This window comes from Mustela erminea, chromosome 1 (genome assembly GCF_009829155.1).
Source record: "Mustela erminea isolate mMusErm1 chromosome 1, mMusErm1.Pri, whole genome shotgun sequence".
Classification (NCBI taxonomy): Eukaryota; Metazoa; Chordata; class Mammalia; order Carnivora; family Mustelidae; genus Mustela; species Mustela erminea.
Genome location: NC_045614.1, coordinates 126,892,048 through 126,911,374, shown reverse-complemented (window position 1 = coordinate 126,911,374; position 19,327 = coordinate 126,892,048). Strand labels below are relative to the sequence as shown.

At 45.0% G+C, this 19,327-nt stretch overlaps 2 protein-coding genes and 1 long non-coding RNA gene across 11 annotated transcripts in view; 2 read left to right on the top strand and 1 right to left on the bottom strand.

Annotated features, from left to right (window-relative positions):
- The window catches only part of MECOM (MDS1 and EVI1 complex locus), a 543,708-nt gene extending 527,566 nt beyond the window's left edge, over positions 1-16,142 (bottom strand). For all 9 annotated transcript variants that reach the window (XM_032359892.1, XM_032359866.1, XM_032359880.1 and 6 more), the window contains exon 1: positions 15,998-16,142. In XM_032359892.1, the coding sequence (XP_032215783.1) occupies positions 15,998-16,034 (37 nt within the window). In that variant the 5' untranslated portion in view covers positions 16,035-16,142. The remainder of the gene's footprint in view (positions 1-15,997) is intronic.
- LOC116600025 (WAS/WASL-interacting protein family member 2-like) lies at positions 14,387-15,670 on the top strand. The gene is given in 3 exon segments (XM_032360000.1): positions 14,387-14,550; positions 14,553-15,214; positions 15,216-15,670. Coding segments are annotated over 3 exon segments (1,107 nt in total). The 5' UTR covers positions 14,387-14,466; the 3' UTR covers positions 15,577-15,670.
- Positions 15,965-18,989, top strand: LOC116600026. The gene is made up of 3 exons (XR_004289472.1): positions 15,965-16,059; positions 16,618-16,842; positions 16,928-18,989. It is a non-coding gene; the product is annotated as an uncharacterized LOC116600026 (long non-coding RNA).
- Positions 18,990-19,327: the final 338 nt, after the last annotated feature.

Sequence of the window (19,327 nt, the reverse complement as noted above, 5' to 3'; positions counted from 1 at the left end):
CCGGCACAGCAAGATGGTTGGCAAAGAGAACTGGAAGAAAGGGCAACACTTTTTATTCTTATTTCTGTCTTACAGACAACAAAATCACATGCCAGCCTGAGACACAAGCTACTTCTCTGAGTTCATGTCAGTCTTTGAGAAGCACTATCTGGTACAAGATTTAAAAAAAAAAAACTAAGCCTAAAAGTGAGATGTACCTTCGGTCTGGGCATTGTGATCCAATCTTTGGTCTCAGACAGAGCTACAAGTGGCAAAAAGAAGAAACTCTTTGTGAACTTCTTCTTGAACTGTGAGGAGAGAGTTTCCTCTCACTGTACAAGGGAGTACAACCACTAAGACTGGTAAGCACAGGAAGAATAATTTGCCCATCTGCAGACCCAAGTCTATGAGGCATACACCCCGAGTACGCCCAGTATCTTACTCAGCCATTGGCATCGGCTTTCCCCTAACCACAGGCGAATATGATGTGTGGACCTGTGAAGAACAAGCTCATTGCTCTTGTAATATATAAATTTCTTTCAAATGAGGCATTTGAAATAAATTTCTAAATATGCCTTAACATGCACTTAACACGTGCAAAATTTAACTCTCAAGTTTGAAACAAGAATTTTGTTCTGAGCTTTGAGGCATACAGGTTAAAGAATTTTTTGCAAGGAGAGATATGAAATGAAGGTATGCCCCTGGTCATGTGCTACCATCCAGATCATTGTGATTCAACAGGAATAAGGCTCTTTGCCTTGCACTTGCCAGTACCCTACTGGGCTGACACTATCTATTCACATGTCTGTCTCCCCTAGTAGACTATGAGTTCCTCACGGGCAAGACACATATGTCATCCATCTTTGTATGCTCAGTGTCCAACACAGGCTGCTGAATATATCATCATAAATATTTGTTTAAATGAATTGAATTATGAGTCCAGAAACCTCCTGTGCCCTTCTGATGCTGTCACTAGCCTAGGGTTTGCAGATCAAACACGAAACTCCATGTAGTAACTACAAGTGCATTTGACAAAATGAAGCAAAATGAAGCAAAATATAATACTGATAGACCTTATCTGCTCTGCCCTAGGGTAGAGAATGAGAAGAGTTGACTATGCGTGCCATTCTCTAAGTTTCCACGTACTACACCTTAATAGACGTTCTCCTCACTTAGCTCTCTGTTCAGAAAGTCTTCCTTGCCCACCCTATGTGTCATCTCTAGCAAGTCACCTTGCTGCCCACCCTATGTGTCATCTCTAGCAAGTCACCTTGCTTTAGTTCTTCATACCAGAAGTCAGCATGTGGAAGTTCATGACCATGTACATTTCTTTGCCCCAGAATGGGATCTCCTTGTGAGCAATGGCCTTGTCTGAGTGTGTACAGCCACCCTCCCATTGCCTAGAATTATAGGTGTTCAGTAAATAGCTATTGAGTGAATGGGTGGGTGATAGTCACAGCAAGCATTTAAAAGAGTCTGATTTTGTTTTCAAGTATCTCGAATGAAAACCATCTCAGCATTAACACCCAAGTGGAGCAGGCAATGACCTCCACATCTGACAGGTATTAAGAGAATTGAAGTACGGTATTATTTTCAAATGGAAGACCCCCAAACACTCAGATGGGTGGGTGTGTGACTTCACAATGTTAACAAAATATTTGAAAAGTCAGGCACAGGATTCAGTATTCCAAGCTCATGGAACTACTCTCTTTAGTCACTGATAACCAGCAACAGGCACAGAGTGATCTTCGTCTCAGTTAATAAACTACTGTCATGGGTATATGTCAATATTTTCAGGAAGGCGAGTGTTTCTAGGATTTTGTTCATCATGCCTTATATATACTAGGCACTCAATAACCATTTATTGACTCGATTTGATTGATCTCAGCTAAAATACGCTTTGAAAATGTTAACAAGAGTAATGCTCCATGGAACAACCTTTATGCACTCAAGAAAAAATACATGAGTTTGGAACATATACTGTACTCCAAGGAATCAAAATTGCAAAGTGAATTAATTCTTAAAAGGATTTATGTGACTTAATTTTAATTCCTTGAATGGTACCTTTTCAAATCCAATCTAAAATGTCTAGTATGTTTTTAATCTAATATAGTCCAATGAGCTTTAATAAGCAAAGTTGTTCCCACTAGAGCCAAAACCCAGCTATTCCATTTTTGTAACCTTCTGTGTAAAGGAATGAGCTGAACTAATTTTTTTCTGAATTTTTTATATTTTAATCAACAACATCATTGCCAAAGAAAACCACTTTTCAGAAGTCTCTCTATCCTGGTTTATAACTTATAATCAAAAACTGGAATTTTGCATCTGATGGGCTTTAGTGTGTAACATTATACTGTCATATTTTTGATGCTATAGTTAAAAGTAAGAGATAGTTTCCATTATAAAAGTTTTCCCATAGCCTGGTTACCCAGTGAAACACATTTTCCTATAAAAATGGTCTTTCCAATTCGTAGGTTAGAAATTATTGTGGGTAATATTTTTTCAAGAACATCAAAAATTTTTTATTGGCTTCACATAACTTTCTGCATTTGTGTAGTCCCATCAGATCTTAAGGTGGATATAAAAGGATAAGGCAGTGTGATAACAATGGACCAGGCAAACAAAGAAATTATAATTAAAAAAAAAAAAAAAAGAAAGAAAACTTGAGGCTTGAAACCCTTATCCTTATCCAGTTAGAGTAACGCGGATTGATTTCAACTGCAACTGATTCTAAGCAGCAGGAGAAAAATGGGAGTGGGGGCATGAGTATGAGGTCCAGAACAATCCAATAAGCTTGGAATATCACAGATATATGACAGTGGATCTTACAAAAATCTACCTCAGCTCTAGAGTTCTACCCTTGGTCCCTCGGGGGATAACAATGCTTGGAAATCTGATCTGTCCCGACAGGGTGAGGCAACCCTCTATGACCTTCCCAAAGCCCTGCTGTGCCCATGGTTCAGAGGCCAGCACACTTCACCCTGAACTGTGAGCTTCCTTTAATTGTATACTTCACTTTCATTTTCCCTTACAGTCCTGGTTTGGAGAACTCCTCTGTCTGCTCTGTTCTGTTCTGTTCTGTTCTGTTCTGAAAACTGGAAATGCCCCACGCATCATCCATAGGGGACTGGCTCAATCAGATGTGTGACATCCAAACAACGGTAGATCTGCTGCCTTTAAAGGAATGTGTTAGGTTGATACATATGGATGGGGGAAAGGTTCAAGGTATATTGTTAAGTCTTAAAAAAGAAAAATGAAAGTTGCTCTAAAAAATTATAAATCTACACACGTGCATATACTAATAGATGCATGGGGGGGGAAATCTACAGGACATTATACACTAAATGATGAATAGCAGTCATCTGCAGACACTGTGACAAGAACATGGACCACAGAGGACTTTCATTTTTTAGGTGATAGAGTCTTGTCGTTTTTTATTGTTAGAAGACTGTATAAATTTTATAATCAGAAAAAAATGTTCTTAAAATAATGAAAAAAAAAGTTTGATTAAGAGTTTAGGACATTATATAATAAACGTCAGAGGGTGAATCAAGTCTGAACATGTAGGCAGACATCTGTAATACCTATAGTTGGAATTTAGAAGTCCATGCACCATTGAAATTATGTGAAAATGTCTATGCGTATTTGCATTTTCTGGAGAGAAGCTCCATACCTTCCATCAGATTCTGGCAAATGTCAGAAATCCAAAAGGTCACAAACCCTGATTCTAGCAGAAACCAAGGGAGTTGTTTCATCCCTCCATTCATTTTTAGTATCATCTTATCATGAAACATTTTATTATTACTTAATTTCATAGTTCCTGTCAAGGTAAAGTCTATAATCAGTACCAAAGTATAAAATCCATAGTTTTTCATCTCTGCCCTCACTTAAAGAGACTCCCAATGCCTTACGGACAATCCTAAGAATAGGATAAAAAGTCACACCTGGCTGATCTTGGGTAGGGAAACTCTGTAACTGTTCAGGACTTGAGGACACTTGTCCAAGACACTAAGAGTCCTATTTTCTCCATGAAGGTACATGAAGATAAGGGATTTGTGAAATGGGGTTATGGAAGTGAAAAATGGGGTATGGGGGTTGGGGGTGGGGTAGAGAAGAAGTCATTTAAATTAAGGGAACTCCAGGAACTCCAGGGTGCCAAGGTAACTCAGTCAGTTAAGCCTCTGACTCTGGGTTTCAGCTCAGGTCATGATCTCATGGGTCCTGAGATTGAGCCCCACTTTGGGCTCTGCACTTAGCAGAGAGTCTGCTTGAGGATTCTTTCCCTATGTCCCTTCCTCTACCTCTCCCCACCCAAATATATAAATAAATCTTTAAAAAGGAATTAATTAATTAATTAAGGGGACTCCATTGGATGAGTGGGATTAATTTAATGAGCAAAACAAAATTCAATGCAACATCATTATCTGTCAGCCTTAAATTGTTCAAGAGCCTTAATCGTAAATGTATATTAAAATATGGAGCAAAACTCATGTTGTTTTGATCTATATTAATATTGCCTATATTGGGGGTTACCATTCATATAAAAACTCAGCATTTGATGACTTCTGTAAAGCTGACTACCCCCAAATCCCTGGGAAATACGTGAGTTCACAAAACACTTCACCATCTCTATCTTGACTCCACTGACAGTCTCCAGAATCCAGTCCATTACAGAGTTTCCATAAACCTGGAGATCAAGTGTAGATCAATAACAATTTGTAATTTAAGTAAGAAACCATGGGTTATACCTGCACTGGCAAATGAGGAGCATTCTTGGTGAAAATTAGGAATAATTCTCTATTTTCCAAATGTGCTTTCCAGGTGGTTTATCACTGTCAAAATAAGGCCAATTGTGAATTTAGTACGCAATTAAAGTGTCAGATATCCCGGAGTCCTAGTGCTGACATTACCTGACTGTGCAGGTTTTACAGGCAAAGAAATTGAAGAGGTTCACATAATCTACCAAAGCCCACCACTAACCACCATCACCTAATTGTACCAATATTTGTCACAACTGGGCACTATACAAAAGAGAAATGGGCTCTCCAGGAGTTATATGACTTAGCTAGAAAAATAAGATATCTATGTCTATATATACTGAAAATAAGGATTTTATAATAAAATGCCAAAATGATGGTAGGTGAAAATAATTCCATGTTATTGGAATAAAAAGACAGAGAAATCACATCTCCAGGAGTGATGAGGAGGAATGAATCTCATGAAGAAGGGAGGGTTTACACTAACTCCTAAGGAAAGAATTAGATTTTGAAGGTCAAAGTACTATCTGGGTAGATTTAGAGATTAAGGCAACATTGTGGCCAGAAGTTGGAAGATGGAAGCAAAAGGTTGGGCTAGCAAGGGAGGGAGAGGAGCAGAATGAGCAAACCAGTTAGGCTGAATAGACCAGTCTTGGGTAGGGAGATAAATATGACCGAAAAGTTAATAAAATAATAACGAACATGTATTGAGCTCCTACTGTATTTCAGACACTTCATGCGCATAAGTTTATCAAATCTTCCCATGACGTAAGTACTTTTAGTGGCTCACCTTCATTTTACCCACCTAGTAAACGGTGGAGTCAGGATTCCCACTCAGGTCCATATAAGTCAGAACTTAGGCTCAGAATCACCACATTCTTCTGACTCAAGAGTGGGGAGGGCCTCCTAAACCAGGCTAAGAAATTTAGATTTCAGTGTCAGGTATAAAAATGGGAGCTATGTTATCCGATAACCCACCGATAATGCCTATAGGCATGGCTTATCACTACTCTAGAGATTCCTGTGCAAACACTGCATTATATGATGATTTTTCCCACAATGTTAACTGAAAGTAACAAGTATTTGTTGACCAGTTCCTTGACTAGAGTACTAATTTACCTAGTATATAGTGCTCAGCCTACACTTAACTGGGAGAATCCCCTGCATTGGTATTCTATCACCCTATCTAATTAGTGAGGACTAGTTAGTCCTCAGGACTTAATTTTACCTATTATTAACCTACCACTTCTGCTGGAAATACGGCCCAGGATAATAAACAGAACAATGTGTGGGGACGCCTGGGTGGCTCAGTTGGTTAAGCAGCTGCCTTAGGCTCGGGTCATGATCCCAGGGTCCTGGGATCGAGTCCCACATCGGGCTCCTCGCTCGGCAGGGAGCCTGCTTCTCCCTCTGCCTCTGCCTGCCTCTCTGTCTGCCTGTGCTCGCTCGCGCTCTCTCCCTCTGTCTCTGAAAAATAAATAAAAATCTTTAAAAAAAAAAAAAAAAAAAAAGAACAATGTGTGTTAACTTTCAAATATTCCCTGAATATACTCAAACCTTCCTGCAAGGAGAGCCACTCTTGTCAAATAATACAGTCATCCCTTGAAAACTAATTTCTTCAGGGCACCTGGGTGGCTCTGTGGGTTAAGCCTCTGCCTTCGGCTCAGGTTATGATCTCAGGGTCCTGGAATCGAGTCCCACATTGGGTTTCCTGCTTAGTGAGAGTCTGCCTGCCTCTCCCCCTACTTGTTCTCTCTAACCCCTCTCTGACAAATAAGTAAATAAATAAATAAAATCTTAAAAAAAGAAAACTAATTTTTTCATCTGAGGCTCATGTCTTAAAAATCAGCTGGGTTCTTCAGTTACACATGTGCAGGCTGGGACATCTGGACCCTGCTATGGGGCAGGGATGAACTTTTCCTCCCACAGTAGCCAAATTACTTCTCCCACTGTGGAAAACCACAGAAAACTATCTCCTAATGATTTACTGCCCAACCCCCAGCCCACAAATCAGAGAATTGGGTTGAGTGAGAAATAAGAAAGAACGGTGGCCAGTGGCTAGCAGAGGAGTAGTGAGTTCTTCAGTTTATTTTCTTAAGCCAATTAATGATAAAGCGGCATGGAGGGAAAGAAAGACACAACATGGCCGTGAAAGACTTTTTTTCCAGATAAATGGCCAGATATCAGATTCTGTAATAAGTACTTCCACCTATCAAAACATACACACACACACACACACACACACACACACACACACACATTAACTTTAGGTTGGAGGAGGAAGATAAAGATCTTAAAAACACAAGATAATATTCAGGAAGCCTTGTGGATATCGTAAAATGTTGGAACTTTGAAGGACCCTTGGAAGTCCTCTAATCCAGACGTTGCAAACCCAGGGCCCATGACCTATACAGAGCAGACAGAGGTTTTTCATTGGGCCTGCAAAATGTTGCTTGTTGATGATTTTTTCTTGAGCCTAGTCAACACTTTAAAGTAGAGAAAATTTAAATAATAACCCAGATATAAGTCTTCTCTTAAAAATTGGAGACCTAGCAGCACTGGGCCCCCTTATGCAAACGGCAGGAGCAAACTAGAACTGAGCAGCAGCTGCCTCCTTTAGAGAAGGCTTGAGCTCAGTCCCCCACCACTCCTTCTTGTTCTAGAATACAAGGCTGGGTGTCAAAAATACAAATAAAATAGGAGATGGTTTAGTGCTTATACCCACTTTGCTTCATTCGTTTATCTTGCCTGCCAAATCCTATAGGCATTTGAGTTTACAAGCTCTGCTCTAGTCCATTCTCGTGATTTAGAGAAGAGTAACTCAGCTAGGATGGTAAAAGGTGACTTACAAAACTCATTCCACTGGGGCACCAGGGTGGCTCAGTCGGTTGAGTGTCTGACTCTTGGTTTCAACTCAGGTCATGATCTCAGGGTTGTGGGATCAAGCCCTTTTCTGGCTCCACGCTTGGCTTGTAGTCTGTTTGAGATTCTCTTTCCTTTTCTTTGCCCCTCACCTTGCTCCTGCATATGCACTCTCTCTCTCTCTCTCTCTCAAATAAAGAAATAAAAATTTTTTTAACACCATTAAATTTTTTAAAAACTCATTCCATTAAAAATGAAATGTTCATCCACGGGGATTACGGTCTAATGACAATGGGAGAGTATGCACAACTATTTTTAGGCTGTGTGCATACAACGACACAATCAGTGAAGCAAGGTTAAAATTTCTTTTTTTTTTTTTTTAATTTATTTATTTGTCAGAGAGAGAGGGAGAGAGAGCGAGCACAGGCAGACAGAATGGCAGGCAGAGGCAGGGGGAGAAGCAGGTTCCCCGCCAAGCAAGGAGCCCGATGTGGGACTCGATCCCAGGACGCCGGGACCATGACCTGAGCCGAAGACAGCTGCTTAACCAACTGAGCCACCCAGGCGTCCCAAGGTTAAAATTTCAACCACTTTATTTACCCAGCGTCCCCCTCCCCAGGAAGAAAGATTCTCCAGTTTTCAGAATAAATTTACTGCCTATTTTGGCTTTGTATACAGCTTTAATGTGCCCAACTTTATCCTCAGGGCATGATTTATTGAGAAGAGAGACAAAATGCTTACTTTATACATGCAAATGCTTCTAAAAATGAGACTATAAAAAATAGAGTGGAGGGAAATATGTCTAAAAAATTCCTCTTCAGAAAATTTAAATGATATATTGGAAGGAAAATGAAAAATGTGTTAGGGAATGGCTTTTGACCTAAGTACTTTGCATACATCATCCCAGTTAACCCTCACAGCAGCCCAAGATGGGTGGTATTATTACTCCCACTTTACAAAGAAAGGTACAACATTTCAGAGGCACTTGAAGATGCCCTGGCTTTTCAGTAAGGGACCACACCCAGATTCAAACTCTGAGGAGCCTGATTGCAAAGTTCCAGAAAGAAGGAAATGGGGCTTGTCCCTGTACATGGAGAGATCGCATTGATATTTGTGCCAGAAGCCTGCCCATCGCTGGAGCCGACCAAGGGCTATATTCAAGGACTTTCACAAATGTCATAATCTGAACAACTCTAACATACAAAATTAATTCCTTTAGGCAAGTTCTTGAATGAGGTTAAGAAAGCCTTGGTTCCTCCTGTTATATATAGTCAATGACCTCTAGGCAGGTATTTACTAAGGGGATTAGCAAAATCTCTTCTAAATAACATTTCTTCTCAGATTTGTCATAAAAGTTAGTAGTCAAGGATTTGGCTGAATATACAAGCCAAAAGCATGTTTGTTAATGAATAAGAATAACAACTAAAATTAAAATAAAAAGTCATTCAAGAATAAGAGCTTTTGAAGAGTAGGGCATTTGATTAAAAATTCACTTGCTTTTTTTTTTTTCTATAATGAAACAGTTCCTTAACCACAAAACAGCTTTTATAATAATGCAGAAGAGTATGGTTCCAAGTAAAACACTCCCCCCATTTTAATCATGGCTATTATTTTTGAAAATGAAAATGGCTGAGGTCATTGTAATCTATTTTAGGGTTTGCACGGGTTGGTGGTATTTTTTTCTTGGCTTTGAGCTCTCCATGTTACCAGCTAACTGTTATGGGTTTTGCTATGTGCCCTTTCAAATCCCATTCTTTTTAATAATGTTGTACTTTATACACATAAATTACAGTGAATTCCACTTTCTTTCCTAACAACTCCAGATGGAGTCCACACTTCCAAGAGGACTAGAACTTGCATTTTTTTTTATTGTTATTATTAAGTATGTACTCCTTAGAACAAGTATGTTCCTACCTTCGTTAAAACGCTGTGGATGTTCAAATACTAAGAGATTAGTTAAAAACATAGAAATCACGTAGTCCTTTTCAAAATCAAACTGAAATATGAGGATAGCATTTGTGTATCTACCCTTTCCAACTTACAAAGACAGACACGCATAAAGAAAAAATGCCCGGAAACAAAACATCATCTGGGCAGAACCCTAGACCTACCCATACCTGCGGACTGGAGAGTCTACAGATATCCATTTAGGACACATCCCCTGTAGGACCCAGCAGACAAAATTATCAAATATCTAAAGACACTACAGTTACACATTCAGGCCTCCCTATTCATGTGATTAACATTTCACTGACTTTCTGAATTTAGCTTGGCTTTTTACTACATTTCGCTATCACAGGACACAGAACAGCCCAAGATCCATAGAAATAGCGCCTACACAAGGAAGAGAATGTCTTTACAAAACATACATATGGTGAAGGTCTGCCTACTAAAATGCCTTAAGCTCTGTTTGTTTGTTTATTTTTTTAAAAAATCAACTTGCAAGCCCAATGTAATAAGATGCTATAGCTTTTATGAAAGAGGTGAAATAATTTTAAACACAGACACACAATGAGTTTATTTATTTAGAAACTTGTTAAATAGAGTCTGGGAATTCAAATATTCAATGTTGACATTGTACAGAACTGGCCAGGAGCCAGAACCCAGTCTCCAGAGGGACCCAGTGGACAAGGAATTCAGGCCTTTCTCTCCTCCCACTTGAGCTAAATAGGTAGAGGCCATTAGTTATACCCACAGCAATATCTGAACCGCACTCGAATTTGCTGCCCTCGCCAAGGCACTTCAAAGGAGGGCAAGTGTGTTTAGCTTTTTCGTGCTGAACTAGAGCGATATGTCACACTTTTGAAAGAGTTTTGTAAACAGTTTCTTCCTTATGTAGAAACATCTCTGAAGTTTCTTGTATGGCATGTAAGCAAGGATAATTAACAAGGATTATACTTTTTTCATTTACTGGGGAAAAAAAAATATAATACCAGTCTGTGTGCAAACAGGAGATCTGGAAGGAGACGCACTGCTTCTGTCTTCCTTTCTCTCTCTCTTGTTTTCTGCTCCATTTGTTTGTCTCCTTTTTTAGCCCCTTGCTCACACTTGTTCTCACTACACAGCCAATTTCCTTGAGAATACTCTGGTAAACTCAGAAGGCCAGAAGAGTGGGAAGGGGGAAATCTAATTTTAGAAAAAGGACTGTGGCAAATGGGGTAGGGAGGGAACTAATGATTCATCCTGAGCTGCCCAGATGAAAAGAAAAGCAGACCCCACCGACCTTTTTAGAAAGTGCCTGAAGCAGAGGCTTCCAGCCAAGGAAGAGTTAACCACCACTTCAGAAAAATGTGCCTGGCATCATTATCCTGCTCCCCGTCTCCCGTCTCCCTGGTCTCCCCCTAGCCCCTCTCTCCCCATGCCCTGTTGAGTGAATGATGGTGTGCCTGCCCTCCTCACTTGAGTGTTCCTTCACCCGGGATATGTGAGCCTGTGTGTCTGTGGGAGAGAGAGGGGTGCGTGTGTGTGCACATGCGTGTATACCGTCAGTGCAAACCATGCTCTACAAGAAGCAGGGTGCCAGGCACGCAGCACCTCTGAGGCTGGAGAGGGAAGATCTGGCCTAAGCTTGACAGCCAGGAGCTGAGCAGCTGGGGTGGGACGTGTGGGGGTCCTAGGGGGCGGCCACAGCCAAGCTCCTACTAGGGCCTCCCCAGCTCCACTCCGCACTTCTCAAGAGAGCCCACTTCCACTGCCTGTGACAGTTTTGAGACGAGGGGTGGGAGGCTGGACTGAGCTCTTGGAACTAGGGCTCTTCTAGTAGCTGAGTTCCTCAGGAACGGGGTGAGAGCCATCGGCCAGAAGGTGACAAGTCAAGTTTCTCCACTTCACGGCCCGCTTCCACCAGAGGTGAAATGGAGAGGGGACAGACCGAGCTAGATGTGCGGAGGGTAACAAGTCGCCTCTCTCTTGCCCTCCTTTGCCCTTCTTGCCCTGGGGGGTCCCCAACCTTGTACTCCCTGCCCCAGGTCACGTCTGTAGCGATAACCTGGCCCCAAATTCCAAAAAGGAAATAAAACAAACTTCCAAACAACAAGATGTTTAAAGGGAAACTGCTTACAGAGTTACTACCTTCAACTTTATAAAAGAGAAGAAGGAAGCAAAATTTTCTTAGGATGACACATTAATTTCTATTCGATAAGCGACCTACATGTTGAATGTCTGTCGGCAGAGGAGGCCTGGCCCCGGGTAGTAGAAAGAGGCCTCCGCTCAGAAAACCTGTGAACTGGGCCACCCCGCAAGGACTCACTCACGCACACTTATGCACACACCCACACGTACATCATCGCCAAGACCTGCAAATTCTCAGCCCCTACAAATAAAAACCTGAAAAAGGAGCCTTTCTTTCCAGCCTTCCTGCCTCTGCAGCTAATGAACCGTGTACCCTTCCACAGTGTTTAGGATGGGGGGGCGGGGATGAAAAGCGTTATTAACCTTCTCCTAAACATAGATTTTTTTTTTTTTTTTTGCGAAACACATCGAAATGCTGCAGGAATAGTGCGCTCCAAGTGCCAAGTGCAATAAAGAAGCCCTAAGCCAGGGTAATGGTCAAGTAATGGCAAATAAACCGCCTTCCTAGAAGGGGCCTCAGCCTCCGATGGGTGAGCGTTTTTCCTCCTCAAAAGCAGTCTGAAATAAACAAGTAAAATATGTTTTTTTAAACAAAACCCTGTATTTAAATCCTTTCTTTTTTAACTATGGAGGAAAAACACAAATGGGTGGGCATACGGGAAATGCAGGCTGGAAACTGGGTGCACATTTCCTTTGTTAGGTACTGGGCTGCTAAGGTGAGGAGTTTAAGCACGTGAGGGAGGGTCGTCATCTTCCTTACCTATTTAAGAGACTCTTTTGAGACAAAGATCAAGTGTACAAGTAACAAGTGCCCCTCTCTCGGGGGTCTTGCTAATCGCATCGCCTTCTGGGTCTTTACGAGACTTCTGGGGGGCCGGTAGCTAAGGGGGGGTTACCCGTTGCAACTCCTTCAGTGCTGTGATTGAAACCCTGCCCAGTGTCACTTTAGGGAAGTGGGGTGGGGGTTGCTTCCGTGTTTCGGTTGTAGACAGGCTGGGCAAACCCAACCTGACTTCTTTCCCATCACCAGGAGAAAAAAGTTGCAACTGGCAATCCTGGCACCACCCAGGTGCTCTCCTAGCTGCTGCCCCAAAAAACCGCTGGGAAGCCTCCCGGAACTGCCAGCGTTCGCTTGGCTTTTAGGGTTTTTTGTTTTTTGTTTTTTTTTTTTCTTAAAGATGGGAATAAAAGCCAAGGGCTTTTATGACTGTCAATCTTCTTGCTTTTCCCTTCTTTTTATTTTTAATCAAACGGTTTATCCCTCCCAAATGATTTGCAACGAATTTATTGGTTTCAACTATTGTGTAAAAAAAGGAAAGAAAGAACGAGAAAAAAGAAAAAACAAGCTCTATAAGTTGGAACATGGGCTGTACATTCATTTGGGCTTAACTTCAGTGGGTACTTTCAGGGTCCATGGGATCCTGTACTGTAGCCAAGATCGGGACAGGACTTGGCCACCAAAGACATTTCCAAAAGACAAAAAGAATAACAAGAAATCCAGAAAACTACTGTTCCTATGTGATCTGTTTCCATTACAATGTTGACATTGCATTAAAAAAAAAATGTAGGTATGTTTTTTAAAGTATGCTGGTCACACTGTCTCTTTCTAACCCAGAAAAAGAAAGAAAGAAAGAAAGAAAGAAAGAAAGAAAGAAAGAAAGAAAGAAAGAAAGAAAGAAAGAAACCGGTGCAGAGAGAGCGGCGAAGTTTTCGCTGGACTGCACGGCAAGGGGTCACGGACTATCTCCGCCACGCTCAAGGGAACTCACGCACTACAGCAGGGGGAAGGAAATAGCCCTTTAAAATACAAAAAATCCCTAGTTTTTACGTGATTTCCTTTATTACTCAGATTGTGACTGATGCTTCTGAGAAAGGCTGCCCAGTGGCAACAGCTGGGGCAGCGCGAGCGAGAACCTGAGGCTCAGCGAGGAAAGTTGGTGAGAGTTCCTATCTAGTTATCGGAAAGCGGCAGCGGCATCCTTGGAGACGTTAGAGACAAAAAGAATGAGTCTCCCACTGAATGAATGACAAGTATCATCAGATCGGAAAACGACGTTCAGTTTCTGGATGTTGAGCCGGCTGTGCGTGCGGGAATATTTTAATAGGATGGCGTATAGCTTGGCAATTAATAGAGTTGAAAAAGTTCCTCAACAAAATTCGAAGGGTTTTGTGTTCTGCTTTCACTTCGGCGGATACCGGGCAATGAGGCGCAAAGCATTCGGCTTTCATTTCACAATTTAGGCATGGTTGAAATAGGCTCTCCACGCTTCCCGCCCCCCCACCCCACACCGTTCTCATCCGCCCACCCTCCAACCTCGCGCGCGCGCACACACACACACACACACACTCCAAACCTTTAGCCGAAATTGAAGCCCCCAGGCCTCCAAACATATGTACATTTAATTCCTCCTCAGATGAAAATAAAGACATCGGTCTTATTTAAAAGAAAGCAGGAAAAAAAAAAAAGGTCTTCTACTGGCGCCCTTTGACAGTGTCGCAACTAAGTGAAATGAACAATATCCAAAAGAGAAACAGATGTACTGATGGCCCAAGAGCCCTGTATTTAGGTTGATCCCTGAGACGGGGGCGAAAGGAAACGTACTGGGAAGTGAAGGAGTGCTTGAGTGAGGACTGGACGAAGCACTGGAAAGGAGCCTGCGATGACACCATCTCTCTGGGCTAGACCTCGGACTCCCACTGCCAAAGAAACCCAGCCCGCAGAGGTGCTGCTGCCTTCCGCGAGGCTGCAGTGGGGACCTGGGAGGCTGGAAGGCGTGGGGACGTACTTGGTTTTAATATGCAAGGGTGGGGGGGATTGGGGATTTTACTGGGGAGAAGCATTCTACCCACCCCCAACTCTCTCTTCTCTGGTCCACAAGCAAAACAATTAGTTTGTTGTGTTTTGTTGTGTTGTGTTGTGTTTTTCCAGCAAGTGGGAGAACGAACGGCGGCCTGTCCCCTCCCGAGGCTGCTCCAGCCTCGCGTGCTGACACCTCGAGGAGGGCTTTGGACTGCTCGGGTTTGCTCCGGGTCTCGGTACCTCCTAGTCCCCTTACATTTGCGCGTCTGGACAAACACAGCCCTAACGCCTACAGTCCCGATCGAGGCTTCTGCCTTTCCGGACTGTGTCGGCTCCGCGGACAATTCCAGGCGAAGTCCCCCAACACTTCTGTGAGAAAAGTGGGGGATGGGGACCCTGCCGCCCCTGCCCTGAACCCAATCTCCCTGGTCCCGCGTGACCAAGGCCGCTCCATGCCGGGCAGGCAGGGGGCGCCGGGGAGGGTTAGTGACCCGAGACCCGGGCTGCATCCAGAAAAAGAACAAGAGGTTTTGCCGTGCTCTCTCCCGGGCCTAAGGTCCCGGCAGCCCGCCCCCTGGGGGTCACTCGGCGCCCGGCCAGCCTGGGGCTCGAAGGCGGGAGCAGGCCCTTTCGGCCCCCTTCTCGGCGGCCGTCGCCGCTGGCTGTGCGCCCTGCCCTCCTCACTGTCCAGGCGCTCGCCGGGCCTCTTCTCTCCTCACCTGCCCTCGGCTCCGCGGAGGCGGTGGCTCCGCACTGCCCGTGCCTCACTACCACCACAGACGCGGCGACTACAGCCCCCACTCTCGTCTCCCCCACTCCCCACGCCAGTCGTCCCGCGGCGCGGCGCACGCCGCAGAGCACCGCCGAGCGCACAGCGCCCACTACCGCAACCGCAGCTCGGCGCAGCCCGCCAGCCCGCGCAACTTCCAGCGGCCGCCTCGCAACTTTTCCCAACTCCACCACGGCTGCCCGCCGCCGCCGCCACTGTGGCTCCCTCCGAGCCTACCACCCACCCCAAACCCCAGAAACAAACCGAGGCTCGAAAACGCTCCCATCCCCAGCCCGCCTCCCCCCATCCCCCGCTCCCCCTCCCATACCCGGGGCTAGCTGGTTGGCCAGAGGCAACTCTCCTCCGCCTGGGGGGAAGGGGAGGGGAGGGGGAGATTCTCTCATCTCCTCTCCCCCCCCCCCCACCCCACCCCTTCCCGCTTGCTCTCGCGCGCTCTTCTCCCTCCCACCCGGGTCTTGGCTGCCCCCACCCCCACCCCCACCCCGGGGTTGCCACAGCTGGTCGGTGCGCGGGGCTAAGGGCTGCCCCGGCTCCTCTGGCGCCCAAACCAAGAGCGAGAGCGCGGGCGGCCGGGCGCGAAGTCTGGGACCGGCAGGTTGCTGGGGCTGCGTTGCGCCTGCCCTCCACCCGGGCCCCGGCGCGAGAGGCAGCTGCGCGCTCCCTCCCGGAGCGCTGGAGACAGATACGCAAGATGGCAGAGGAGGGGGAAAGCCAATAGAAAAGGGATATTGCACCTACTTGTGGCCAGTTTCCTTGCCCTGCCTTTGGATCTCATGCTGTGCCCAGTCCTGCAGCCGCTGGTGTGTGGTTGGGTTTTTTTTTTCTTGGATCTTTTCCTTCTTTTGCTCTCCCTCTCGCTCCCTCCCTCGCTTCTCTCTCTCTCTCTCTCTCTCTCTCTCTCACACACACACACACACACACACACGCCCGCACTTAAACACACTCACTCTCTGTCTTTCCCTCTTTCACTCTCTCTCCCTCCCTCTCTCTCTTTCTCTCAATCCACACTCGCTATCTCTCCAGCATTGTCAGTTCGGACACCTTCGCACATGCGCGCTAGACGCCCCTCCAACATCTCAGCGCCGCCAAAAAAAGTTTGGAGCGATTTATCACTTTGATTTGGAGATCTTGTCAGATGGCAATCGCTGAGGAGGCGGAGAAAGGGAGCCACGGGGAGGGCGGCGGGGGGCGGGGAACGAGCACAGGGAGCCAGAGGGGAGCAGACACCTCTCCCCAAAATAAGGCGGGCGGGGGAGGGGGGCGGAATAAAACGACCGGGGCAAAGGATTGATTTCATGTTGGAATCACCAACAAGCCTGTATCGTTACTGTTATTGTTTTTCCCACCATAAATTGCAGGAAATTTTTTATACTATCCACGGAGAAAGCAAGAAGTGGGGCTTTTAAAATCTTTTCCCTGCTAAAGAACTGAGAAGGACAGGACTTTTGACAACTGATCCGGGAGAAAGAATCATCCTGAACTTCAGGAAATCTGCTGCCGCTCCTGCTGCTACTGAAGCTCTTGCGGCTTGTGCTTTCAGAGTGGAAAGCTGAATAAGTAACTGCTTTCTTTCTCGATGTTAGGTATAATACCAATGCTTGAAGCTACCCTTGGAACATTTCAGTGGTCTGTTCCCACCAAGTAGTAATGATCACCTTTGATTCCCAGGTCCAGACAGTCTCAGGCATTTAACATCCAAGACCTCCTGCTTCCCTGAGGTCGGCTGTCACCTTCCGGCCTGCCCCACGGCTGCCCCCATCTCCTGTTGCTGCAGCTCAGCCAGCCAGCCAGCCAGCCATTTTCACTCATTCGCTTAAACCCACAACCTTTGGGGGTCAAAAGAAAGAGAAGGTGGGGGGGGGTTCTTCCCCCCGCCCTTGAAAAATACATTGTTGAGATTTGCTTTAATTACAGGATTTACCAATGAAGTGGGCACATAGAAATGGGGAAATTCTAAAGGGGCCAGCTGTGTTCAAGGTATGAATCAATTTCAACTACATATGGATTTTCTCTTGGTACAACCTCCTTGCATTAAACAGTTTTGTTCAATACCTTCCATGAGGTATTTATGTCCCCAATAATATCTGTTGCAAATCCTGCCAGACACCGTAAAAGAAAATTACAATCTTTTCAGTCTCTTTGCTGCAACAGTACATCCTTGATGTTCCACTTATAGGAAAAGGAAAAGAAAAGCAAGCCCTGGGCATGAGTTTGGCAAAGGCAGGGGAGGGGGAGAAAGATCACTGAGAATGTCCTGAGCAAATAGCAAGGTTCAAGCTTAAGGGGCATTCACCAATGGCTTGTAAAATACCTCTGTTTGAGGAAATAAAAATTCAAAGGATCACCTGGCTAAAGATGCCCACCATGTCTTTCTCCAGAGCTGTGTAATTCTGGGAGCATGTGGATGTAAGATACAGGTCCCTAGAGAACTAAGTACAGGTCCCAAGAGAGACAGATGTGTAATGTTGAAATGTGAGGAAAAGAAAGGGAGCAAAGGAAGGAATTGCACAGAGCAGGAATAAAACACCTTCCAAAAGAGAAGGTTCTGGTAAGCACCATATGGACACAAGTCATCCCCTCCAGACTGAACAGGCAGGTGGGTTTGGTTTTTTTGTTTGTTGGTTTTTGTTTTTTGCTTTTTTTGCCAGTCCAAATACAATTCCTGTTGGTCTGTACATCCAGAGTGTACAGTGTGCTCATACACAGCGGAGGTGGGTGCAAAATCACCAGGCACTTCAACATTCTGAGTGTGGCTACCCAGAGGTTTTTGAATGTGAGTTCACAGGCTCCCCTGGGTTTAGGTGGAGTCGTGCCTTCCCTCTGACCAGTAAGTCCCCAAAGGAAAAAGAGAAGTGGGGGATTGAGAACCTTTAGAAAGGTAAGAGAGTCACTAGGGAGAGAAACACTAGGCTGGCTGGCAAGATGTTCATAGAAGCTGCCTCTGATCAGTTTAAGGACTCCCTGAGGACCCTCACCCAGGCCAGAGGACAGATAGGCTGCGCTTGAGGACACGACTCCTCCCGTCAGTCGGAACCTCGAAGGCCTTGTCCGCTAGGAGAGAAGAAAGAGACCCCAGAGGGAGGAAGAGCTCCCAGAACAGTAGGAGGCTCTGCCTGGGACTTTGCAATTCACCTTCTCAGCCCCAGGAAGCTTAAAAAAAATAGTGAAAGGAATTACTCTCCTTCCCTCTGCTGCTCTCATTAATTCTTTTCATCTTATCCCCAGGGGGTTCTATATCCTGGTCCACTTGAGGACAGGAGGTTAAGAGGAGTGCCAGAGAATTTTCTAAGAAACGAAGGTACCATGGAACCAACCCCGGGATTAAATAGAAGACCCACATGTGAAGCTGCGGTGATTGCTTCTGCTGAGAAATTACAAACCACGTGTCGGTCCAGGGGTGGGCTGGGGGCTGTGAAGGGAATTGGGTCGGATATGAAAGACTCAGGAAAATAAAATCGGAGTCCCCAAACTTAAAGCTCCTGTCTTTTAAACTTTTCTAGAGAGCGAAGGGCGCGAGGGTGAAGCCCCGCCGAAGCACCCTCCCCTTCTGGTTCTTAAAGTCCCCTGGGGTCGCGGCCGCCACTGCGAATGCCTGGTCTTTCCAAGAGTTTCGGAACACGAGCAAATCCAACCTCTTCCAACTGAAATAATAAACACAAACTCCTCTGTGCCCTAGGGCCAAAGCATTGTGAATAGACAAGGCATCATTCTTTCTACTGGTTTTGTTTTTTTTTTTGCGAAGTATTCAGAACATCATCACTTTTATTTTCAAACCTGAAAGCTAGGTTCCTTTTCCTCTCTTCTTTCCCTCCCTCCCTCTCTCATTTGCTTTCTGCGCTAGGTGAATGTTAATAAAAAAGCTAAGTTGGTAGTTCAAGTGTGTTTAACCTGATGGAGCAAACGCCCAGCAGCTGCGGACTGCGCTCGCCGCCTGCAGCGCCGCGGCCCCTGCGTGCGGACCTGGGCGGGTTCCCACTTCCAAGTACACGAACCCCGTCAGTTCCACCTGTCCCAAGTCTCAGCCGTGAGACCTGAGCAGGTGATTTTCTGTTCAGCGACCCCTCGGAT